This window comes from Anser brachyrhynchus (genome assembly GCF_964034855.1).
Source record: "Anser brachyrhynchus genome assembly, chromosome: 25".
NCBI classification, from domain to species: Eukaryota; Metazoa; Chordata; class Aves; order Anseriformes; family Anatidae; genus Anser; species Anser brachyrhynchus.
This window is the reverse complement of record NC_137718.1, coordinates 2,522,176-2,547,966: the sequence shown is the minus strand read 5'-3', so window position 1 is coordinate 2,547,966 and position 25,791 is coordinate 2,522,176. Positions and strand designations below refer to the sequence as shown.

General features: G+C 43.3%; 2 protein-coding genes and 1 long non-coding RNA gene across 8 annotated transcripts in view; 2 read left to right on the top strand and 1 right to left on the bottom strand.

The window, feature by feature from the left end:
• LAYN (layilin) overlaps positions 1 to 8,923 on the top strand; it is an 18,407-nt gene extending 9,484 nt beyond the window's left edge. For 2 of the 3 annotated variants that reach the window (XM_080567750.1, XM_080567752.1), the window contains exons 2-7: positions 1,556 to 1,853; positions 3,208 to 3,365; positions 3,644 to 3,682; positions 4,048 to 4,131; positions 4,858 to 4,960; positions 5,594 to 8,923. In XM_080567750.1, the coding sequence (XP_080423876.1) occupies positions 1,556 to 1,853; positions 3,208 to 3,365; positions 3,644 to 3,682; positions 4,048 to 4,131; positions 4,858 to 4,960; positions 5,594 to 5,948 (1,037 nt within the window). In that variant the 3' untranslated portion in view covers positions 5,949 to 8,923. Of the gene's footprint in view, positions 1 to 387; positions 412 to 1,555; positions 1,854 to 3,207; positions 3,366 to 3,643; positions 3,683 to 4,047; positions 4,132 to 4,857; positions 4,961 to 5,593 lie in introns of all 3 variants that reach the window. The other variant, XM_080567751.1, reaches the window with a different exon arrangement.
• LOC308182734 lies at positions 1,863 to 25,791 on the bottom strand. The gene is made up of 3 exons (XR_013942060.1): positions 24,994 to 25,791; positions 11,578 to 11,808; positions 1,863 to 2,339 (listed from the first exon to the last, which is right to left on the bottom strand). It is a non-coding gene; the product is annotated as an uncharacterized lncRNA (long non-coding RNA).
• SIK2 (salt inducible kinase 2) overlaps positions 13,556 to 25,791 on the top strand; it is a 49,812-nt gene continuing 37,576 nt past the window's right edge. For 2 of the 4 annotated variants that reach the window (XM_080567716.1, XM_080567715.1), the window contains exons 1-3: positions 13,556 to 13,799; positions 21,901 to 22,017; positions 22,835 to 22,898. In XM_080567716.1, coding sequence (XP_080423842.1) covers positions 13,629 to 13,799; positions 21,901 to 22,017; positions 22,835 to 22,898 — 352 coding nt within the window. In that variant the 5' untranslated portion in view covers positions 13,556 to 13,628. The other 2 variants (XM_080567717.1, XM_080567718.1) reach the window with 2 other exon arrangements.

The following is a 25,791-nucleotide window of genomic DNA, read 5'->3' as shown; positions in this document are numbered from 1 at the left end:
GATGTAACTGAGGCTTCCCCAGTCCTGAAGCCAGCAGGAGTGGAGGCAGATCCCATGTTAGCAACGAGGAGGTAAGGGGAAAATGTGAGGGACCCTTTTAGCACTGGTTAGGGCTGCGTATGCAGTTGTTCTGTTACCTAATCTGTGTTTGGAAAGTTAACTAGCAATGAAGTCTGGACGGTGATCAACTGCATGAATTTTTTCCTTATTTGAAAGCAATGGCGAGTTTGGCTAATAAAACACAGATGTTCTGCCAGTTAATGGAAAAAAAGTGCTCGTGTATCAGAAAAGAGCCCAAGTGTAGTTTGTGACACTATTTCTAGAGGCTTGCTGCAGATTTGTAGTAACGTTGTGCCATTTCTACTTCCCTTCTGGCTTTCACAATAGCAGTGGACGCGTCCCTCAGAAGAGGTAAGATTTCTCGCCTTTTTCACCGAGCATGCATGAGTGTTAAATGACCAAAAGAAACACAGGTTCTGTCTAAAGATACGTTTTTAAATACTGTTTTTGCAGTACAGCCAGTTTTAATTTCTGTGTAAGATGTTAGCAGACTCTGCGAGTGCTTAACTGCTTAAAAGCTCCACTTTGAAAGGTGTTGGAACTTCCAGTCTCAGAGTAGCCATGGTAGGACATTGAAGAGTAAAGAAAAGCCAGCATAAATCCTGGGGACGGGTTTATAATGACCTGTCCGTGCATGTTCTTGAGTACATGATAAATGTTGCTTTTCTCTTGTAATCGCTAAATGGTTTTCTTCTGTAAAAGCATGGAGGTTAGCAGATTGTGTCTGTGGTGTGTTTGAAAATAAATATTTACTAAGCAAAACAAAACTGTTTGTTTCCGTAGCCTAAATATTGGGACTCTTCTGTTGAGAAACAGAAGTGTATAATTTTTAGATTATGTATCTTTTCACTTTGATCTTTACTTTCCTTATAATCAACATAAGCCGTGCAGCTTCATGCATGAGAGTCCTTGGTGTACGACAGTAGGAAACAGGCACTGGGCAGTCAGTAACACTGCAAAGCAGAGCACTGCCTACAAATCGGACTGCCTGAATGCACCTTGATACACTGCGGTACGCTCCATGAAACTATTAGAGCCCGGAAGCTAAACGATTATTATGTCCGCATGTAGAAGGGGGTCTCTAATCTTAACCATTTAAAGCCCCTTTTTTGGGGGGGGGGTAGAGAGGGAGACGCATCCTTGAACTCTTGTAAAGGAAGTCTTTTTAAAAAGCTGCATAGGTCAGCTTGCTCTCTGCAACGTTACTTCTTTGTAAGGAAATCCTGGAGTCTTCAAACTGCAGAAAAGTCATAGGGAAATTGAGGTGTGCAGGACATGAGCGCTGCTGTGCAGAATGACCAAAACAGCTACATCCAGAAAGAAAAGTCTGAAGATGCCATTTGCCATTCCAATAATAGAAGAGGCTTTTTACCTCTGTTGTGTTCTCCATATGACCGGTCACAAAGCGCAAAGCTCAACCGAATAAAAGCATTAGTGTCCGCTTTCGGTATTAGCAGGTATGGTTTCTGTAACGGGTTTCTTTCCATTTCTGCAGGACAGACAGTTTGCCGGGGTGGAACGCAGCGACCGTGCTACAAAACGGTTTATTTTCATGATGCTTCACGCAGGGTCACCTACGAAGAAGCGCACCTTGCCTGCAGAGCTGATGGTGGACACTTAGTCAGTATTGAAACAGAAGCAGAGCAAGGACTGATTCAAAAATTTATTGAGAGCCTCGTAGCTTCTGATGGAGATTTTTGGATAGGGCTTAGGAGGAAAAAGGCAGAGGTAGACAACAGCACGGACTGTCAGAACCTCTATGCCTGGACGGATGGCAGCTCATCCAAGTTCCGGTAGGTACCAGGGAGTGCGACTGACTGGGCAATATCTTGGTCAGGGATTGTCACTTGCCTTTAGCAATCAGAAAGGGTTCTTTCAAAAGAATCAAGTGATTTTGTCCCAGTTGTCATGTGTTCCTACTGTAGTCACTGAAGAGTGGTCGTATCTCCAGAGAGCAGTTCATCCTATCCAGATGATTTGATAATAAATCCAGGTTTGCTGGAGTTGTTCTCACTGCTTGCACACTTCTTTTCGTCATTGAACCACAATGTGTTTAGCCTCAAAAGTTCTGCTAAGTTTGATTTCAAGCATAAATCACAGTTTTCTAGACAAAAGATACTCTTTAATCCAGGCGCGGAAGGTCTGCCGTTGTGGTATCGAAATAGAAAAGAATCTGCTCTAAATATTGGTGGGTTGAGGAAAGCCTTAGCAACGATGTGCCAGCTCTACAGTAAACTTCAGGCTCAAGAATTTTGCCTGGTAGATGTTTACCATTGAACCTGTAATTGGTCATGAAAAACAATGTACCTATACAATGTTCACTAATCATCGTGAATTTCATGCTGCATTTAGTCACTGAACCATGAATTTAATGAAATAACCCAAATGTTATTAAATATTTTATAGCAACTTGTCACCTAACTGCTGTGGGAACCCATAAGCGATTTTAGTTGCTCTGGACAGAACTGAATAAAACTCAATAACTGAGCCAAGGAAAAGATGTGTTGTCTTGACAAGGGGAAGTGGGGTGGTGGTAGGGTTGTGTTGGGAGGAAAGGGAGTACAGGAATATGATGATTGAAACGTTATTGCTTTAACACGTGTGATTTTTCCCTCATGTTGAAGACCTTGGTATATCTGGAAGTATTTCTACGGTATAGGATCAGCTTCCAAGAAGTGCTTGGCATGCAGAATATTGCTTGTTCCAAAATTAGTGGGTATTGAACATTTTTCAAAATGAGGATATATAATCTTAGAAGTGCTTCTTAGAGATGCATAAAATGCCTTTTCAGTAATGATTATATTATAGAGTGTTAGATAGTGAAGCCTACTTCCTACATCCCGTGTGGAAAGGCCTTCCAAGTTTTCCAGTGGTGAAGTTTATTAAAACCTATCTTTCAAAAAGGTTTCTTTTTCTGTTAGCAGTTTCCTAATTAGAAAAGAACAGATTCTGTCTTACCTATTTCATTTTCTTTTTAAATGCATGTCAATTTTGTAGGCATTGGGCACTGAGGCCAGAAAGTAAAATTATTTTGACAGTGTGCACCGAAAGTCAAAGTTCTGAGCTTTCCTCAGCCTCGCAGGGCTTCTGCAGTATCATGGAAAGTGATTTGAGGTCTTACTTGATATGTTTGTTGTGTTTTCTTAGGAACTGGTATGTAGATGAGCCATCCTGTGGGAGTGAAATCTGTGTTGTGATGTACCACCAGCCATCTGCCCCACCAGGTGTTGGAGGTCCTTACATGTTTCAATGGAATGACGACAGATGCAACATGAAAAATAACTTCATTTGCAAATATTCTCTTGGTAATGAGTCATTCTGTAGCTTTAAAAAACAACCTGCTCCCAGTCCCCAAGAGGAGGTATGAGGAGATTGTGGTATTGACGTAAAAACAATCTCAGTATCTAATATCTGTAGGTACTTGCCTTGTGACTTATGAATTCTGAGATTTTTATAAAATATTTGAGATTTCAAATGGGGACAGAGAGGGAGAGAACATAAAAAGGGTGCTTGCTTGGACAATATTCTGTACACTTGGTCTCCCTACACAAACTTACAAGGAAACTTATCTTTTTTCTTCTAGAGAAGCCAACAACTGCTCCAAAAGAGAACTCTCCAAGAGGTCAGTTACAGATACTTGCTTTAGGGCTTTTCTTAACACTATACTGTCTTTCAGTAGAAATCCTTTGTTAACGTTCATTGTCAAGGACCCTCACAGACTGCATGCCCCATGACCAAGAGGCATCCTTGCAGTCGGCATGTCCCTCCAACTGTTCTGTAACCCAGCCTGCAGAAGCGCGGTCCTGCTGGTGGTGCAGTACCCGGGGCTGCTGGACGCGCTGCAGAAAGCTCAGCAGAAGAGCACCAGTAGACCTTACACCTCTCGGCAGCTGGCAGTCTCTCCCATCCCCTCTCACCCTCATCTTTTATGTTTCTTAAGCTCTTGCAAATAACACCTGCAATATTAACTAAGATGCTTCTTTCCAGATGTCACAACAGAGCCCTTCAATCCGGTATTCCCAGAAGAGCACCATAAGAAAGATGCCAATGTAACAGTTAAAGAAGCCAAAGGTATGCTGCTCATTCAACACCTGGCCTGTCCTCTCTCTAACTCTGCAGGGCCACATCTCACATGTGGCTGCGAACACTCAGCACTTTAATTTGAAGTGTTAGACCTTAAATGTAGAAGTCTGAATTTAGGCAACTGCATCTCAAGGGGGGCAGGGACACCTTCCTGCAAGTCTCTTCCAGTACAAACCTTTAACGATTGCTTTGACTACCAAAACGTTCCCAGTCTACAGCAAAGTACCTAAGGTCTGAAAAAGATACTTTAAATTTATTGAATCACTCTTGAAATTCAGAATTTTTAATATTTTGTTAGTAAGCTTATTATTAACTATTAAAATCTTCCTATTCTTTCTTACCACACTGACTTACTCCTACAAATTCACAGATCACAACACTCCACTCTCTGAAAACTTCTGCTTTGTAAGTTTTCAGAAGACAGCATATCCCTAACTCGCACTGCTGTTGCCTTGTCACAGTGAGACAGAGTAAGGGTTAGTTTCTCATCGTGCGGGTTTGAGCTTATATTCTTTTAACCTGTGCTACAAGATGATCAGTCTATTGGAGTTGCTGGCTTTGCAAGGGTGTAGATAATGCTAGATCATGAACAACACTAGAAATCCATTGAGGTGTGATGGTGCTGCCTTGTGTAACTTAATTTTTCTATGTAGTTCTGTGCATGTTAAATGCAACTAGAAGTGAATAAAAGCTGGAATCTCATTTTTACCCCAGAACCTGTTCAGAGTCTTGCCTACATCCTCATTCCCAGCATTCCTGTGCTGCTTCTCCTGACGGTCATTACAGCCATCTTCTGTTTTTGGATTTTTGCAAAGAGGCAAGTGACGTTGTTCTGTAATAAGTGAACCTGTGATATCTTGTCCTGACAATAATTTTACAGCTAGCTACAGACTTCTGTAAGGTGCTCTGGAGCTGACTGTTTTCAGTCAAGTTTTTTAAAAGTAGCATGGATTCTCCAGGCCAAGTTACTTACGAATAACATTTTAAATAAATAATAATAAAAGAAGTGTTATTTTATTCTATTCACAGATAGACAGCAGTTAGGGAATAATGTAAAACAAAGTGATTTTGAAGGGTTAGCATTTAAGCTTCTTTATTAAAGAAGAGATTTTCAGTATCAGAAGATCCCCTTCAAAAGTGAAAACCTAATAGAAATAAGAGGATGTGTGGTTGGAGCAAATGATATCGATCAATTTCTTCTTGCTTTTCCCTGGGCGCATAGTACCTTTGGTGGGGATGGTGGCTGTGGTGTTGGGGGTGTCAGCTTTGAGCTCTCAGTGTGCCAACGCACCTGGAACTCCTAAGTAGTAAATGTCATCCTGGGTCCAGGCTTTGAATGTCAGCTTTCCTCAAGGGTCATCTTTAGATTATTTTAAGAGAGGTGTGGTATAGTTTTGTTTGCCTCTGTAAAAGAACATGTTAGACTTGTCCTCTTTCCTCCATCCTTCAGGAGACGGGAACAAATGGAAGCAAGCCCAAAGGAGGAAGATGCCTGGCTCTCTAACCACAGGAGGAACAGTCCAAATCTGGAGATTTACAAAGTAATCAAGAAGCAATCTGAAGCAGATCTGGCTGGAACCAGGCCTGACATTAAGAATTCTTCCTTCCGCACACAAGAAGAGAAGGTGCTCGACAGCCTCTCCAGGGATTATGATGATGTGGCAATGAATACGTCGAGCGGCTTTGTGACATTGGCTAGTACTGAAAGTGGCTTTGTGACCAATGATATCTATGAACTGTGTGGAGATCGTGTGGGGAGGAGCAAGGAATCAGCCTGGGTGGAGAATGAGATTTATGGATATTAAGGAAATGGACAAAAAAGCCTGAAATGTGGATGACAAAGTGAAATGTCAACGCAAGTTAACCTGCCCTCCCCATGCACTTGTTTGAAAGATAGCATATGGGAGGTATGCAGGTTTGCATCATCCCTGTATTCTTCTTTTTCTCTGAAAGAATATGGGTTTTAAAGATCTAAACTGGAAAGTATTTATATATCTTGCTCTGCATCAAACCCCCATTTTGCCCCAGCCGTAGCTCAAGTCTTGATTACTTCTTGCACTCCAAAGAAGAAAGTATTAATGTCCTTGATAAACAATACAAAATACCTATTTATTTAAACTGACCCGCTCATCTTCAGAGGCACTGAAAGTCAAAAGTCAATCACTGGGCACACTTTCTTTTATCCTTGGCGTCCCAAAGGAAGCTGCCGTGGTTGCAGGGTGGTCATTTTTCCTACGCCAGCCTGTCCCAGCTGTGTGGCTTCCCTATGACGCTGGCAGGCACTTCACTAGGAGAGTACTGTGGTTTTTACTCCTTTCCCTCCTAGTTCTTACTGCCAAGGTAGCGTGTATGAGTCGTAGTACAGAACGGTGTTACTTGCACCTTTAAGCTGGTTTTTAAAGAGTCTCAGTAAGTGCAAGGCTAAGTGTCCCCTTGCTTATCCTGGAAAAAGGAATTGCAAAGCAAGCAACAGGGGACTTCACTCCAAAGCTGAAGGAAGAGAATGGTGTACTCCAAAGCTTTCCGGTCTTGGAAATTGCTATTGGAAACTACTGCAGCCTACTTAGCTGTCCAGAGAGGTGCTAATTTGACCTAAGTGACAAATAGCAGTTCCTTTCTTGTGGAAGGAATAGCCAGTTGGAGGGTTTTTTTCCTCCTTGGGCCTGAGACCTATACTGAATTCCCCAAAGACTGACATCCTGATGTTAATTTCCATAGAGATAGTTTTTCAAGAGGTAAGTGAGCATAAGAAACTGGATTAAAAGTAGTATTTTGTCAGGCAAACTACAGTATGGTGCTAATCAGTTATAGTAAGCTGTTGTCTATTTACAGGGGCTTCATGTATTCCAGTATGTAGATTAAAAAAGTATCAAGCGGAGGTACTGAGGAGATGGTTCATGAAATTCCCACGTTAAGTGGGAGAAGGAATGATATTTTAACATAGTTTTCAAGGCATTGTTTTGAAGCCACATTAGATATCTATTTTCCAAACATTTAAAGGAGTAGAAATGAATGATGAGAGGGTATAGCTATCATATAACTAAATATAAATTCAGGTGATGAATGAAATGAGAATTTTCGGGAAAAAAGTTCAAAAATTTTCAAATAAAATATTAATCTTCAGTGCATTAGGAAGAAGACATACCAGCATCTCCCATACAGGCTTGTAATTTGTGATGCCACGTAGTAAAGAGCATCACTGTATATGTTTGAGAAGAAAGGCTGTGAATGGGGGTTGAGGAGCAGTGCTGACAAATCTGGGGTCATAATTAACTTGTTTTTGGTGATGTCTTTCTGACGTGTTTTGTTCACGAGACATGGTCAGATCAATGTTTGTGTCTCAGAAGTAAGGCCTTATTACAACAATCTCCATAGGAACTTGCAGCTAACTCCTGTGGCAAAGTCATTTGTCAGTGCAGCGAAGTAGGAGCTTGGATAAAAACATAGATTCAACTCAGTGCACTGAGCTGAATATATTCAAGGCAAAATCCCATGTGCTACTGGGTATGGGCTTGCTCTAGCTGAATGCCACTGTAAAAGTTAGCCTGTGGAAAGCTGGAAGTACGTGCAATTTTCAAGGCTTTTGGAAAGAATGGGAAGGGAATTCAGATGTATCAAACAAGCACAGTAGTTGCATAAAGGACTATTTTCTGTAAGATGTTTGATGTCAGTATGAGGCTTGCAAAACTGAAAATACAAATACAAGACTCCCGCACTGAAACAAAAAGGCACAGTCCATTCCTGTGCTCCCCAGTTGCTTCAGGCTGTAGACAGGCAACACAGTGTTGTTTTGCTCTTCTGCTTTTTAAAGAGGTTTGTCCTTACCTGAACACACTGGGGCTAAATGAATGTGTGGGGTTTGGAGCACAAGTTCTGCAGACTTTGAGGCCAAGTCAGCGGCCATGATATACTGATAGCAGTATGGTCTCTGGATTATTATTTTTTGTAAGTACAAACCTAGTCTGAGATTCTAATGTGAATTGAGTCCAGCTGTTAATACCGAAGTCAGGAATATGCTTGGAGGCTTGCATTCAGAGCTGCACAGATTCTTGCTGGAAATCTTTGCATGCTCATAGCTGTGTGTGTAGAAAGCTTTGTGAGGTTACGCCATTAACATTTCTGTTCTGTCTGTTCTGATGTCTCAGCTGTTTCATACATCTTTAATATATTCTGAAGGCAAATATGTTCAGCTTTGAGTAAAGCAGCTCATTTTGCTTTGTCTGCACTTATTCTATTTTCAATTACTCCAGCAATGGAGCTGTTTCTTAACTGGTGTTTTTATTTGAGTGTATCCCATTGGACTGAGAGAGAAGTGGGAGTGTCACGCAGAACCATGTCAAACACTGGGAAGCTGGACATCTGCGTTGAAGAAAAAGCAGTTAGGATGCTCTGATGTATTTGGGGCCACTTGGATTCACTTCTATACTCTGTCTGATCTTAGCCACCCAGTGTCTCGGTCCCATACGGAAAATGAAAATAACAGCATTTCACAGACTTCCAGGAATGCTTGGAATTGGAAAATGAGTGACTCCAAACTGATTTGGAGACTACAGTAATAGGGCCTTGTAATTGCCAGAATTTTAATTTTCTTGTCCAGCAGATCTGTGGAGCAATTTTGAAGCGTGTCTGGACTAAGTCATTATGTATTAAAAAACTTTGGATTAAAGACATGGTTTGGTTGAACAGTTCTTGTACCTGACCCTGTGTATAGCAAGTAATGTTTTTATTCTGTTGGATCATGTTCAACCTTTTCACAAGCCAAATAAAAATAGTAAATTCCCATTTACCTATCTACATTTATTTTTTTAAATAAATCTGCTATTCAGTACTGGTTGCAATTATCAACTTTTCAACAAAACTTTTGTCTATAGATATCAAACACACAACTTCTGAACACAGTATTTACTGCAGTAAGAACTATTAGTCACTGAAGTTTATCCTTAGTGTTATGATTTAAACAGCCAAGGGAAATTTTCAAGCTTTATAGCCCTGTTCAAGCTTTATAGCCCTGTTAAATCTTTAGTTCAGATTTACTGACTAGGGTCTTAAGCAATCGTGAAGACTGTCATGTAACTCTTGGTCATTTCTCAACCGAACACACCTATTTAAGAGCCTGCAACAGTGGGGCAAGAACAGATTTCCATTAATCTTTTTTTCTTTTTTTTTCTGGTTGAATGTTTTAATTAAGACTATTTCCCTTGTCTGGGATACCTTGTGTACACAGTGATGGACAGTAAATATGATGTGGTGAGGTGCCAGGCTTCTACTGGGTGAGTTATGTCTGGGGGCATAAAGGATGCAATGCAGAGCTAAAAGAAAGGAGCAGGTTGAGGCAGTCTTGATGCTATGAAATGGCTACTGAGGCCAAAACTATTCAGAATACATAGTTCAGATCATAAAACATTGTAGCTGCTTTGTCTTGCTTTACATCAGGAAATTCCAAGGACTTCCTAAACTCTAGGTTTTGGATCAGTCTCTTGTTTGTTTTCTTTCATTAGAGACCAGGTAATGGAGGGAGAATGACCAAGCAAATAAAGCATGCCAAGCAGGAACACAAATGCTATTCACCTATTGCTCTGCAGGTGAATATTCCCAACTTTGAGAGCGCGGTTTTGCTTACAAACAAGTCCATGAAGCATCTGAAATGATTTTAGCTCTTGACAGAGTTCACTCAAAGTTTGTTCTTCGTTGCATGGAAATAAATAAATAGGAAAATGAAGCAAAACCGATTTGCATAGGCCACCAGGAAGCGAAGATGTGCCAAAAGCTTTGGCAGAAAGTGTTTTGCGGGACTGAAACAACAGCAGAACTGAGTGCAGGACGTGGCTGTGAGCATGCTCTGCCAATATAAATACTCAGGAAGACATTTTTGGGGCTGTGTGCTATTGCTGTGTATTGCAAGCGTGGAAATATTTCGGTCATTTGCCACAACTGCTTCTCCCACTTCCTGAATGTTATAGGCAAGGGTTTTGTGCACAACACTTTTTCTGCGTACCTGCAGTGTAACGGGGTGTGTGCCAATCTGAAGCTGCTCCTTCAGCAGGCAGCAGTACAGCATCAAGCCTTGAAACAAAGAAGTAATTCTTCAAAAAGAAAGTCTTCTGAATGTTTTGAAAATGATACCCAGTTAACCATGCCTCCTGAGCACCAAAATCCTGGTGAAGGGAGTTGCCGGGTGCTACCAATCTTCAGGTTTTCTAAAGCAGTAACCAGTGTTTTTTATTAAGCAATTGAGTGTGTATCCACTTCTAGTCCAGCAGCCTTGGTGTTTTGTCTCTCCCTACCCCTCCCCCCTTTTGGCAGGCTCTAAGCATCTTTTAGGCATTGAAAAACAGGAAATGAGAGAAAAAAGCTCAAGCCAGATGTTGGAGCTTAGGTGTGTAAACATGTAAAGCCTTATTTTGGCAACTGTGTGCCCTAGTCTTTGAGCTGCTGACTTATCGAAGTCAGGCAAACTCAGCTGCATGTGCTCAGTGTCTCTGAAGTCAGGCCAGCTACATCACTGCAGAGATAGATTAAGTAGGTATTAAGTCATGTACAAGTGACCCAAATTAGTGTTTTATTAGTAATGGGGCCGAGTAAGGCTATTTATGTCCTTTCCTTGCTTTGTGCATGCAGTTTGCATTTCAGAGGGTTTTTATTGTTTAAATTGTGTTGGGCTGCAAGTTCATGTCCATGGTGTCCAACCACAGTCACTACTCGTCTCCCCTCAAGGATCTTGTCTGATTTTGAGATTAGAAAGGTAAGCAGAAGTGCAAGTGTTTTCCCTCCTATCTGAATTCATTGTAAAAAAAAAAAAAAAAAAATCTGTCTTCTGTGCAGAACAGCTGATTGTGATAAGAAACAAAATTTAAATTATTTTTGAAATGAGGGTAATTGAAATTCTTTGAAATACCCATGTCCCGTTGCTGTTTCTCTGGGGATATTGTTTTCTACACAACTGTGGCCAGATTGTACCACAAAACAGATCTTGTGGAAAGAGATGGCTAGGGAGTGAAAGATATGCAAAACTTAACATTCCCAAAAAATCAGCTCTTGCCAGTGCCTCTAAAATTTGATGAATTGAGGTAACTGTAATATTTGCCTCTTTTTGAAATGCATTCATAGTAACTTCTTGAGAAATTGTGCTTTCGTACTTGGAAACTGCATAGCTTTTGAGTTATCGTAGGGAGAAATTTCCTCTCTGCTTTACATGGTGCCATAAACTTTTCTGGCCAGCTTTACTTTTCCCATCTGGAACAATTTTGCCCTAATCTGTTACGAAGCAGCTTGTAATAAACTGCAGTTCCTTGAATGCAACTCTTATTATTGTCAGTGGCTTAATCCCCTACACAACCCGGTATTGGTACCAAGGAAAATTGACACCAAAATTAAAATACAAAACAAGAAAGCTTTAAAGATCAGCTGCTGGGTACTCCAGCACTTGTAACTTACCCGAGAAGTCTGTCTCCCTGATTTCTCTTCTTTTAAAATCTTCAACATGCACATGACATTCTCGCAGCAGTTTGTTTGCCTGGAACATGTCTTACTGATGGTGAAGCATTCTTATGCTTATTTTAAGCACCAAGAAATGGCTTTTCCACTGAGTCACTGTGGAGGTTATTCAGCATTCTAACGCACTGGAGTTTTCATTGCTGATGAACAATGTCTTGTACCAGTTTGGCCCTAGAGAGAAAATGGAATACTTTAGCACCCCTCAGCATTGTGTCTTATCCCCATTCTGCAGATGGGAAAGGTGGCCCAAGGTTACAGACTCTGACAGAAGTGATGCCACTCAGCGACTGAACTGGAATTAGGTGAAAGTAAGAATGCACATATCTAATCCTCCACTTCAGGTATCGATGGCAGTGCTGGTTCTTAACCTGGCTTTGTTTCCGTATACCACAGGCCACTCTAACCTCTGTTAGGCACGTAACTTTGTGCACAAAGGAAAACAAGAAATTAAAAGCATCTGCCTGTAGAAATACAGATAGGTGGCATCATTCCTGTGCTTGCCAGAGGTGGGTCTGAAAGAATGTGAATTGCGTTTACACATTTAATCCTGATAAAAGGAAAATCTCCCATGAAACAGCCTTAGCAGGATATACAAGGAAACTGCTTCTCTGTTTAAACCTATTCTGTTAAACTCTCAGTCTCACTGCTGAAATCCACTCCTAAAATCACACTAAGGATAAACCAGCTAAGAAAATTTAAAGTTACCTTTAAAGGATAGCGTTGGGTTATGTGCCTAATCCCCACGGGAGATTTATCTCAAGCCTTTATCGTGTTTTTTTTTCCCTTGTACTATAAAATCTTACTGGGCAGAGAAGTGTGCGTTCCTTCGCTTGGCTGTCTGCAGTGCTTTTGTTCTAATGAGCTACCTGGGTCAGGAAAAGGTAATTTTCTGATCTCTGACATCTGTTTAGTAGAGCACCATAGCTGCAGTGATATGTGGCAGAAGCGGCGGCCACTAGAGGGCAAGTGTGCTCCACAGTTGGTGTCATTGGGCTGTTGAAAATTGCCTGGACGTGCTCTTCTTATTTTGTCCAAGAAAAAAAAAATATTTTGTTCTGATGAGCACTTGAATTACCTTCTTTGAAACACAGCAAAAGCCATCAGTGGCTCTGTACAAAGAGTGGTTTTGTGACTGCCGTTCCTCCAGCGGCGGCATGAAGAAATGCTTTTGCAACCTGAATTTTCGGGCCAGAAATGACATTATGCTGTGCGGCACGAGAAAGTTTCTGCAAACAAAGTTTTCTATTGCAAATGAAAAATAATTTATAATTGATACTGGACCGATGTTGTGAAGTTTTACATGGATAAAAGCGGGCAGCAATAAAGTTAATTTTTGACTGCTACAATTTTGTATAGATATGTATGTGACTGAGAACGAGTACCAGGCAACGTTTTGTTCTTCTGTCAGCCCCTTTTCGCCTGGTACAGAGCAGCACAACGTAGGGATTTAGAAGAAAAAGCTACTTTTAACATCGTGCGCTTGCCTCGTGCCGGAATGATTGATTGGTTGGTGTTTGGGATTTCTGGAACCGACACGAGGCGTTGCCAGGTAGGTGAGCAGGGGGGAAGTTTCACAAGCAGCAGCTCGGGATTGCATCATGCTCCGTGCACGCAGGATTACGGGGAGCTTGCTCACGTACCCATCCATCACCGTGAAGGGTGGATGGCTGACTAACCCCGCTTAGTCACCGCCAGGGCTTATTTGGGGGGGTGACAACACGGTGACTGCACACAGCAGCAGGGCTGTGAAGCACACTGCAGGAGGGCCACCAAGCGACGCCAAATTCCCCCATTCCCCCATTCCCCCCCCAGTTCCCCACCCGCCGCCATTTTGACCACGGTTGCCACGGCGACGCCGCGCCCGGGCTGACGCGGGCCGTGACGAGAGGGGCAGGGCCGGGCCGGGGGGGGGCAGGGCCAGGAGGGGCGGGGCGGGGCCGCGGGGCCGCAGCCGGAGCCGGGCCGGAGCCGCCGCCGCCGCCGCCCCCAGCATGGTGATGGCCGAGCCCCGGCGGCCGCCCCCTGCGCTGCTGCCGCTGCCCCGCGGGGCCGGGGCCGGGGCCGGGGCCGTCCGAGTGGGCTTCTACGACATCGAGGGCACGCTGGGCAAGGGCAACTTCGCCGTGGTCAAGCTGGCGAGGCACCGCATCACGCGCAGCGAGGTGAGCGGAGACCCCCGGGTGTTCCCCGCTGTCCCCACGGTGTCTCCCTCGGTCCCTCCCCCCCCGGTGCTCACGGTCCCTCCCGGTCCCCTCACGGTGCCCCCCCCCCGGGGACGGGTCCCCGCCGTATCCCCCGCGGCCTGCAGCCCCGCGGCCTGGGGAGGGGGCTCCGGGCGGTCCCCCCCCGCCTCCGGGGCTCGGTTCCCCCACGGCTCGGTGCCCCCCGGGGGGCTCGGTCCCCTCCGGTCCCGTTGTGCGACCCCCGGAGCTCGGGGGGGGACGCGGGGCAGCGGCTGGGGTCGCCCCCCGGCCCCGGTGCTTTGCGGGGAAGGGCTGCCCGCAGTGCCCTGCACCGGGGGGAAGGGGTTGGTGAGCAAACAAAACCCCCAAATCCAATTTTTTGAGGTCAGTAATCTGAAAACACCCGAAACGATCCGGTTACCGGGTGCTTAGGTGGTAAGCTCGCTCCTTGCAGCAGTAAAAAACGCCCCTAGTTTGGACTTCTAACAAAAACAAACACATTGTTCTCGCCGTGCCGCGCCAGGCGAGCGTCGCATCCCAGATACTCAATTTCTTGTTTCTCCGCTCGCCCAACAAAGCGGCAATCGCCCTTAAATCCTTCCTCGCCATCGCCGGGGAGCTGAGCGAAGACCTCGCGGCGTTGGGGCGCTCCGCTCCGAGTTGGCTGCCACATGCCAAACTTCGAAGTGCTTCGCTTGCAGGCTGTAGGTGGTTGTTTACTCTGCAGCTCCCGTTTCCCTGGCAGACTGCGCAATGGGCATAAAAACTTTAATCTCGAGTCTTAATTGGCATTTTAGAACGTGTATTTGTTGGCCATTAACAGCTTCCCGGTCCAGCGTGACTTCCCCACCTGCACCTTAAGAAACCACTAAATTCCCGTGCATCCCAGTCAGTGCGAGCTTGACTTTTGTCACCCAGCTTTCCTTTATCTGGGGAGCCAAGGCTCTGCTCTGCAGCTTTTTCTGCACCATTTTCACAGCCGATTCCCCTGTGTTAGGGGTCTGCATCCAGGTCTTCCATTTCTCAGTACAGCTACGCTGACTTTCTGCAGCCGGAGGTGTAAGCACGTTGCCTGGAACTTAGCCGAGGTAGTTGCTGGAAGTATTCACACAGTCTTTGAGGAAGAGGAACCCTATCAAGATCACTTCTGGTGATGTCAGGGGAAACTAATTCTAGCCAAGAACTACTTCAAATAAGTGCTTCAAGGTTGGGCCAACTTCACTTAATTTAGTGTTAGCTGACTGCACACGTAGGAAAGTACAAGTCCTGCTTATGCTCTTTTTGGTGGAAGACTGTTCTTATTCCAGGCTTGTTCTGAACTGTAGTTTATGTTTCTTGGGTTGCGAACTTTTCAGTTCATCTGTGTGCAGAGTAGGACAGCTTCTGTTAAAGTTCCAGTGGAACAATATGCAGCTGCTAGGTTCTGGCACAAACTCACCGTCAGGTCCGTACTGCAGGAAGATCTGCAGCGTGCTGCTCTTGAGACCTGCTCAGAAAGTCCTTAAAAGAAGCTCTTCCACTCTCTGAGATCCTCTTGAATCTTCCTGTTTGAACTGTCCGAATCCCAAACCTGTCGTTTGGCCTTTTTACTGTAGGTACTTGGAAACCGCGTTTTAGATGGCTTTGACACATGATAATACTTGCTTGCTTTTTTACATTCTGACTAGCCAGCAACTGTCAGATTAAAAGAAAAGGTGGCATCTTACTATCTTGAAAGGTCATAATTCAGGGAGTCTGTAAAGAATCCATCCTTCTTATGGAAAATATACTTATCAGAATATGGAATTGTAACTTGAACTGAAAAAGGTAAATATAGTCGCCATAAATTGTTAGCGAAACATAGATCAAAATAAAAAGAAACCAGGCCTGAAGCAAAAGATACCATCTCCTACCCTGTCTTGTGTGAATACAAACCCAGAAACTGCACGTTGAACCCTACATTAATGGAACAATGAAATTGCAAGATTAAATAGTCAAACAGAAAGAAGCGCGAAAGTTGACGAAAGTGGGGGGGATTCAGTACGTGTTCGTAGTGACCCTCCGTAATGACAGACCATGCCGGGTGCCTCGGAGGGGACTGCGTGGCTGAATGTGACCTTTGCTTTGCTGCCTGTTTGTGTTTGTTGCCATTTAAGTTAATGACACGTGTTTTCCTGCCATGCTTATTTATCGCGTTGCCAAGAAATCCTGTGATCTCAGAGTAACTTTTGTTAATGAAACGTACACAAATAAGCATTTTTTTTTCCCTTGGAAGGAGGAGAGACTAAAAAAGGCAACAAAAGTGATTGGAAACATGAAGTTGAGGAAGGTGTATGTTTGCTTCTAGTGAAATACGATGAGGTGTGAAATATGAATGGTAGCAAGAAGCTTTTGCTTGCTGTTGAGAATGGGTGAAGGCAGCAAAAAGCAATGCACTTTAAGGATGATGGCAAGTCTTTGCGAATGATCTGCGTGGAAGAATCACGTCCCTCCCACCCCAGAGCTCTGCACCTAACATCCCCTGGGGTTTGTCACCCCCGGGAGAGCGCTGGCCGCTGCTCCTCAAATGCAAATTAAACCCTTCCGACTGATAGTTCCTCACGGGGCACAGTGATGCTTTCAGCTCTCTGTTATGTTACGGGTGATTCATACTTGTCTCTGAGAAGTCCCAGCTCCTGGTAGGAGACGGGAGGCTGGTTTCCGTGCGAGTGCCTGCGCTGAGGAACGCCTAAAAGTGAGTGATAAAGTAGGGGGAGCAGCTCCCTGCGCTGTGCAGCCGGCGGTTTGGCTTAGTGGAGTAATTCAGTGGGAAAATGAAGCTATTGCCAAAAAAGACTCCGGGTGCAGATCTGTTTGCAGCCGTGGGCTCTGTGGATGTGTCGCAAGGGGCACAGGAGGAACGCGCTTGTGCAGGCAGAGCAGAGCAGCCCCGCAGGTACACCAGGCTGCAGCCTCCAGCAGGTAACGCTTCAAGCGCCCCTGGTAGCGAAACCCTTCGCTGTTGCAAACTGGAGTTGCACCAGATTGCAGAAGGACGCTTGCTAATTCTAATGCCTCTTATTTACTTCTCTGATGCATTGGGTTAGCAGCTCAGGTCCGAATTTCTCTAACCTGGGTGAACCCTAAAGCTTACACTGACGTGGACAAACTTCCTCTTGTGTGTTAACTTGTCAAGCCACGCTGGGGGGATGTTCTTGGAAAGATTGATTAGAGAATTAAACGGATGATGCAAAACCAATGGAAATTGAAACCTGGAGCAGCTGAAGGATAGAGCAACTTTCTTCTAACAAGCTTTGCTGCTTGACAGTTTCAGTTCCCAGATGCCAGATGAGGCTTGAGCAAACTCCAGTTCTCTAGCTCTCTAGCAAAAGAGGGAAGGAAGCGTGTGCTATTCCTAATATTTTTTTTTCTAAATCAAAAATAAATAATGTTCAAACATATCTTTGCAGCGTTTGCAAGTTTTTAAGCAGCAAAAATGGGCAAGGGGGGAAGAGAAGGGAAGGAACAGGCTAACAGAATCTCTGCTTTTCTCTTTTTCTTTAGTGACCTTGAAGTTGTCTTGGAGTACGTATTCATATGTCATGTTTGCTCGTATTTTTTTGTTTTCTTTTTAGGAGATGTGATAACCTTTTTTTAAAAAAATAAAAATAAACACTAGAATCACAGAATCTGTGTAACTGTCCTTAATGTGGCATGTGCTAAGTCGGTTTGTTCGTGATGAGGTGATGATTGAGCATAGTAGAGAAATGAGAATTCATTGCTGCGTGCAGTCAGTCTCTGCACTGCTTTCAGAAGATCAAAGTGATGCCGCAGCATCTCGGTAAGACACCAGCAGTTGTTAGCAAGCTGTATACTCAGGAAGAAAACACACTTTTCATTTAGGAAACTCTTCCCCATCCTGAAGCAGCTTCTCCACCTCTAAGAATTACTTCCCCTTTTCCTGTCATCGTGACACAGCTGAGATTACGGACAAAAACGAGCCGCTGCTGCTGAATGCACTGTTCCTTCCCGTGGCGTTGTGAAGAAGTGGCTGGATTTTAAGTATTTCCAAGTGCTTTTTCTCTAAACCTCCTAGGGACCTGACAAGATGCGTGAGAGCTGAAGATTGAGAATAGGCTGAGATATCTCATCTGCATTTGACTGCAGAAGCAGCGGTGCCAGCTGCTCCTGTGCTTCTTTTCACATAGAAGCCTGCCACTGTGTGCATGTACATAATATGCACATTGAGAGCTGTACTAGGATTGCAAATACCTTTTTTTTTCTTCAAGTAGCCACACGCTTTTACTCTGTGTTCAAAAAAACAACTGCTTAATAGTACCAAATAATTCCACATTATAAGGCAAAATGCGGTTTGCTCTAATGTATTTTTTGTTTTAATTAAAACCCTATTTAAAGTGCAAGTACGGCTTACTCTTCATTATTTTGTCTGACTTCCTCTTGCATCTCAAATAACATATTCCTGATTAGTGGAGAACTGTGCTTAGGATTACTTCAGATATTTGAGATTGAACTAAGGTGGATACACAACACATCCATGCCTTCATGTATATCCTAGAGAGAGATGTCCAGTGGAAGTATTTAATCTTTAAAAGTGAAGAAGGAGAAATGAGTTTTGTCTAGGTTTTTTTCTGGGGCAATAGATACTTTTGTAATCTGGGCCAGCAAAGTTAAAAGCCGCTTGGAACTCCTTGCGGATGTTAGGAGCTGGGAGCTGCAGCGCTCCGAGTTGTGCGTGGTATCTGGAGAAAGCTGGCAACAGACGTCGGGAGACCGGCTTGGAAGTGGTAACAGGCTGTATTTGAAATATTTATACTTTCAGTAAAAGGAATACTTAAAATTTAAGAGCAAACTGTGGAAGTGCCAAACTATACTGGAAGAAACGGCAAGAGTCTGTGTACTTGCAAAGCTAGATCGCTTCAATAGGATGAGGTGGTGGGAGTCGAGCTGCGTTGGAAAAAGTGGCAACAGCAAGCTGCGAGCTGCAGAGCCCCCCCTGCCTCCTCTGGGGGGTCAGAGGTATAGGAGAAGGAAGAATAAATATTTATGTCCATCGAACAACTGGTGGGAGTATGATGGATAGAAAGAAGTTCAGCAAGAGCCCCAGAGGGTGGGCTGCTGTTACTTCCTTCAAATTGTCCAAAAAACTCTTAATTTATTACTTTGCAGTCTCACTGTTTTTGTTTTTGTTTTTTTTTCTCTTCCACGCTAGACCAAGCCTCTTTTATTTGAAGTCCTGTGTAGGTTTGCTTTTACTAGCTTCTCCGCACTGCATGCATTCCTATGTGCAAGAAGAGTAAATAAGAGAAAGTTACTCAAAGTTACTCTTTTTTTTTTTTCCTTGCTTCTTAAGAGAGTTTCAGAAATGAAAATGCTCAGTGAGACGAAGGAGAAATTAAATGGACCGGAGCAGGGGCAGTCCAGAAGTTAAGTGCTGTGGGTTTTAGGCAAGGTTTCTGCACTGTGCTGTCTGTGTGAAGACTCAGAGAAACAGAATATCCGAGCTGGAAGGGACCACAAGGATCATCGAGTCCAGCTCCTGGAGGTGAAGAAAGAAGCTGCTGTGAATGCCTCAATTTAGCGAGACTGACGCTGTGTAAATCACTAATTAGGGTGCCAGTAAAGTTTAAATACCGAACAAGGCAGCAAGATTTTATTGCATTACAGTAGGCTGATGAAGAAGGCATTTGGACCATCCAGAACACCAGATCTACCCAAGATGGGAGACAGCTTGTTGCTCGACTGAAAGATGCATTACTGGTTTGTGATGGGAATGCGAGATTGCCCCAGATTAATCTTTTAATTGGCTTGTAAATAAGAAAGAGTGGTTTCCATTTCTTTTAATTTTGGAGGTCACCCAAATAACAGGTGTAAAGCAGGGCAGATGTGGAGAAGGAATAAGAAACCGTCTTGTGTCTCTGGTTGGTTCCAGAGAGGCAGCAGAAAATAAATTAGAGGAAGTGGGGGAATGGGACACGTGGTTTGTTTTTTAATAAATATTTCCTAATGTATGTTTAAGAACTTGGTCTGACTTCAGTGGTTTGCTTTGATTTCTTTGATATTTTGCAACTTTCTAGCAAAGGGATTTCTTTGGGCTAATAAATTCTGCCCGGAAAAAAAACAGTCAGTTTATTAGGTGTGATCTTACATTAGGCTAGGGAGATTTAAAGGGGGGGGGGGGGTTGTGGTGGGTTTTCTGTAAGCTGTAGGAACGATGGTTTGCATCCTCTGCCGCCACACGGCATGAAGTCAGGCCAAAAAAGGAAGCGGTTTGCTGCTCTGCCTGGGCCAGCGAAGGGACCTGCAGGGAGAGGAGCTGCGGGGGAGCAGGCTCAGCGCGAGCCTGGAGCCGTGGGTTGGGACAGCCCCGTCCGATGCACGCCGCTCTGCTTCCTCTCCTGTCCCATTTCTTTGCAAGGGTGAAGCCAGGCCTTTATGATCCAGCTTTGTGTGCGCACTGAGCATCAGACAGCAAAAAGGTGGTGCAGCTGGAAGGAAGAGGAGTAGGACGGGAGGGTGTCAGGTCAGAACAGAAGCAGGTTATCTGTGTTTACTTGCGTTCTTTAAGAGTGTCGTCTTCTGAGTGAAATGACAAACTTTTAACAGGAGATGCAAAATCTCTTAGGACCTGTTGTGGGCATTACGGTTCCTGTACGCTTCTCAGCGTGCAGCGTTACGGCGTGCGCGAGCAGGCAGGGGAGGTGCTGCAAATACAGGTAGCTAGCAGGAGCACGTTTTGAAAGAAGACAAAGGCATTTCCGAGACACCTTGTGAAGGGAAAGCGTGTTTTGACAAGATCAGGCATCAGGATCCTCTGAGTTGGCGCATGTCATGCGGGGATGGAAGACGAGAGCTGGGGAGGAGGAGGTCAGCAGGCAGCGCTTGAAAAGCACTGTCAGTGCTTTCTTCCCCAGTGTCCGCTGCTAAGCTTTGAAAAATAAAGGCCCTGGAACAGTTCAATGTTTAATGGTGAGGGATATGGAACTTTAGGTTTCTTTGTTTTATCTTTAATGCATCATTAAAAAGCATATTGTTTTTGATGAATCTAGTTCACTGAGTGGCAGTGAATTCTGCATTAATCAAGCATTGTTTAAAAACAAATCCATTAAAAATATTTGATTTGAAAAACAGAACCTTGTTCTGCCTCATATAACTAGGAGTGCATCCTGCATCTTAAAACCAAACGCTCTTCATTGACCACAAGGCTAGATCAGTTTACTTGCTCATAGCAGAATCTTATTTTTCTGGTGTTTCGGGAAGACAAGCAGACCTCTGAAGAGGCTGTCAAGGAAAAGCATACTGAAATGAAGTCAGTAAAGAGTTAAATCTGAATTCAGGTGGGTCCATAATCAGCCTTGCTGGAGATAATGAGGTTCACCTCCTGTGGATTTTGTCTCCTGCATAACAGCTGTCTCCTATAGTTCAATACCTTGTGAAACGCAGTTATAATTGGAAGCATTTGTGTGATTTACATTGTTTGCTCCTGCTTCAGCATTAATAATGTGATATTCAGGGTGAATAAACACCGTTTCACATTTAATACTTAGTATTGTAATCATTTGTGTGATTTTTAGCAGCTATATTTTTGCTTCTTGGTTTAAAAAAATGTTTTGTTTCTTACTCTTTCCTGTTTAAAATGTTTGGTCTCCTAAGCAAGTGTCACTCTCTGTAATTCACCTTGCAGATATTGACTAAAAATAGTCAGTAGGACCCTGATCTCTTTTTGTAAACTACCTGAGACCTGTTTGTGAGGTTTGACTGACAGACGTATCCATAGAGGTTTTTCCCTGAATGGATGAATTGCAGTTGTCCCTCTATAATACCATATTAACTGAAATTAAAGCAAGCATATAACAGTTGAAACTACCTGGATCCACTATGTTTTGATTCTTTGTGTTGAGCCAACAGTTTCTCTCTCTTTCAAATACCACTTTTGTATTTGTGGAATTCAAATTGACTACCTTGACCCTAGAAATGGATATCATTAGACTTTCTAAAAAGTTTTTTGTCTTTTAAAACATTTCTTTGTGTCCTCAGTTGTTCCCACCTGCTGCTGATAAATTTTGGGGAGACTTTTAATCTCACTTTTGCTATTTGGCTGCAGGTGGCAATAAAAATCATTGACAAATCTCAGCTGGATGCTGTGAATCTGGAGAAGATCTACCGAGAAGTGCAGATAATGAAGATGCTCGATCACCCACACATTATAAAGCTCTACCAGGTACGGTTAGCAGCGTCCTTTCCCTTCTCCTCCTCTCTGCTCCTGCTTGAAGAGTTTGCACTGTTGTCTTCTTGTAGATCAGCAGTCTGAGACAAGCTCAGCTTTTCTGGAATTGATTTGCATTGGATGAACGTTTAATGTTTTTGAAAGCACATCAGTTGTGGTCTTGGTCATTCTACTGTAGCAATTAGGCTGCCCTTGTTAGATACCAAAAAGTATGTGAAATCTGCATGGAATACACAGAAAGTTGCAAATGTGATGTTAGTGAAAGAGCTGAGTTTGAAATACCTGGCAATGAAACTTTGATGCATTTAAGTAGAAAAGGTACAATGTAAGCTAGAGCAGGGTGGGAATACTCAATGTGATGTCTACAACAAGCACGAGCTAGAAGGATCTCTGTGGAGGACATCGTGGTTTTCTTTGGTTGAGCCTTGGCTGAGAGAGCAAACTGAGGAGTACTTGCAGCTTTTCTTATCTTTGGATAACATGAGGATGTGTCAATCGAGACTCTGCAAACCTGTTTGTGTTGTAAATGCATGTACCAAGCAAGAGCTACCCAAAGACTTAATCTTGAAGTGTATTTCCTAGAAGACAGATAACTAGTTCTTCAGTAGGTTTGTTTCTGTTGTGCGAACGCTCCCCTTGAAATTGCTGAGGTAACGTGAAGAAACAAATTGAAAAATTGTGATAATTGTATGTGCAAGACAGACTTTAACCTCTTTACCGGGAGAAAACTATGAAAATAAGTACTCTTGTGGCTTAGTTTGCTTTTTGCTCTTCCTACAAGTTGTTTAATGTACAATTTCTCTATCAACAGGTGATGGAGACCAAAAGCATGCTGTACCTTGTGACAGAATTTGCCAAAAATGGAGAAATTTTTGGTAAGCAAGAGAATGTTTCAGTTGTTAAGTTCAGCCCTTTAACATCTGCAATTTGTCAATCGTATTTATTTTGCCCAAGAATTCTTTTTATTCTAGCATGTAATTTTCCTTTCTCTGTCTAGAAAAACACGTGACAACTGGCACTGCTGCTCTTTTTAGAACTAAAAATTTTAGGAAAAAACATTACAGTTTGAGTTTCCAACAAATTTTTGCTCTAAAGGGACTTAGCTGCTGTACAGTTGGAATTAATACGCTTTTGATCTGGAACATACATTGTTGTGTCTCACCTTCAAAATGTGAGGGTGGTGGTATAGTTGAAAAATGACAGAAGAGGTGATGAAATATGAATTTGCATGGGGAGAGATTCAGTTACAACGGCTTTTAATCAGGTTTTGTTGGGCACCTACTGAGTAAAGTGACCTGTCTTTCGTGGTGGTAGATAGAAGCATTGAAGTGCTCTTTAATAGCAAGAACTATGTTTCCAGGAGTGAAGCAAAGGCAAAGTGACTGGGGTAGTAAATTACTATAGTGAGACAGTGGGGTTTGACCTGAGAGTTTGTTGGAAATGGAAAAAAAAATCATGGATTTTTGTTTCACAATGCAACGTAGCATGTGCACAGTACAGTTGACTCACTTTTCCCTGTCTTTCTTAACACTGAGTTCATTTTTCATCTAAGATGGAAACAAGATGGGTATTTGTCATGTGAGGCAGTCAGGCTTAGCTTAATTTAACAAAATGTAGCAATATGCAAACAGATTTATCCCATCAGCGCAGTGGGAGACCAACAACTGTGTATGATCATCTATTGATGATCAAACTCCATCGTGCCATTACCAGCTGAGGGTTTAACACAGCAGTGAAGGGATTATACTCAGAGAGAGAGGAACTGGAGGCTGGTGACCCTTGGGCTTGTGTGAACGAGGCGGTGAGACCTGTCTGTAGAAATAGCGCTTCCAGGTACGTGTTCCTGCTTGGACAACGTAATGCCAGCACAACTCATCCTGAAAACGTTGGTCCCATTCTGATATTGTTTGGCCACATTATTTGTTAGCAATATTTGAGTGTAGGTCTCGGAAAGCTGGTAGTTGGAGAGGAAAGAGCACTGTTGAGATGCATGCTGCTCATGAACTGTTGTGTGTTGTTTGTAGAGTAAACCAACAGGAATCTGAAGAGATTCCTGGAGGAACTCAGATGTCTGAAGCAGCACTAATGTTCTTGTTGATTTGGAAAAATTGCGCAGTTACTGTTATGGAAAGACAATCATGCTGATGTGTGATTCAGACTTTATGTAGCATCTTCCTGTAACTTGTGAGAGATGGAGATAATATGCAATGAAAACAGGATAAGAGATTGAAATACTGGTGTGTTGTTTGCCTTACGAATGCCGCCAGGGCCCCTCTGGAGGGCCCTGGTGATTGGAGAGCAGAAGAGGTGGAGCATGGCTGATTTTCATTTTTTGCACTGGGGGACGGGGTGGATTTCATGGAAACAAATCAAATGTTCAAAGTCCCTTCTTTGTTTTCTTGGTTATCTTTTCTTTTTTTTTTCACCTTTAGGTCCTTATCTTTGGACTGTTTGTTATAAGCAGGATATCACGTCCAGGGCAGCTTCAACGTAACTTGGAAGTAGAGAAAATCTGGGGTAGTGTTTAAAAAACAAACAAATATAACAGAAGTAGAAAGGAGACTCAAACTACATGATGTTTTCCTTTTTCCCATCCTGATCCTTCATTGTGTGTGCTGGATTTGCCACTTCCAGACTAACAGGTTATGAAATAGCCTCACTTTTCCACCATTCGTTTTCAAACAGCAGACAGTGGGATGGTCCCCTGGAGTTCTGTACCCAAGTGTCTTTGAGGTTTTTAACATTTTGCTGTGTGTCTTCATGGTTTGGGGGTTTTTACTTTTTCTCTCCTGAAGCAAGATGATTAGAAACCTGTGGAACCTGCTGTTACCTCAGTTAATCGGCCTGCTGGCATCATTTAACTATTGTGCTCAGGTTTGTTCTTTGACTGACCTTCAACTGCACTTGAGGGAGATTTAAAACAACAACAAAAAAAAACCTCTAGGTTTGTGGCAAGATTTAAGTTTTTACCTGAAAAGCCGATGAGGTGGGATCAGTATATCCAAGAAGACAAACTGCAGTCTGTTGGGGCAGATTTTCCTGTACGATCCCTCTGTTACCAGCGGGGAGCGAGAGGCCTCTCGGGGGTCTGTCTGGTTCAGAGCAAGGCCTTACAGAAATTCAGCTCTCCCTCCACAGGAGCCTCTCCTTCTTTTCTGACTACAGAAGGAGCTGAGAGAGAGAGAGAGAGTAGACCCAATAAGTTGAAGTTGGCCTTTGTGGTCCCTCCTCCGAAAAACTCAGTGGTTTAGAAAATTTGAGAGAGCATATTTGTCCCTTCCGACCTTCCCCTTGCATGAGGTGCTGTAAAGAGCTCAGCATGCTCTTCAGGATGGGTCTCAGTAGATTGTGATGGGTGAATGTTCCCTTAATGCCTTGTCGCACTGTCAGGATCACTGTGAGTAGCCTGGTGCTAGCCCTCACTGAGGCTTTTCAGTTCTGCTAACCCATCAGTTCATAGTGCTGACTGGTGGTTCCTGGACAGGATTACATTTATCCCCTGTACTGATATTCCTTGCTGTCTTCATAACTACGGTAACGTTTTCTGCACTCAGCAGTTGTGAATTTTACCTTTTGCCAGCTAATGTCGTTGCAGTAAATGCTGTTTTTAGTCTAGGCACTTCAAATGTGGTTACATTTTGATTTTTTTAAAAAGAACAAGTCCTTAGACTTAATAAAATATTTGAAAAAAAGGTTTCAGTTGTGCTTACTGTACTTTACAGATCTAAAAAGTTTTAAACTCACTGTTTCTGCTTTTTTTTTAATATC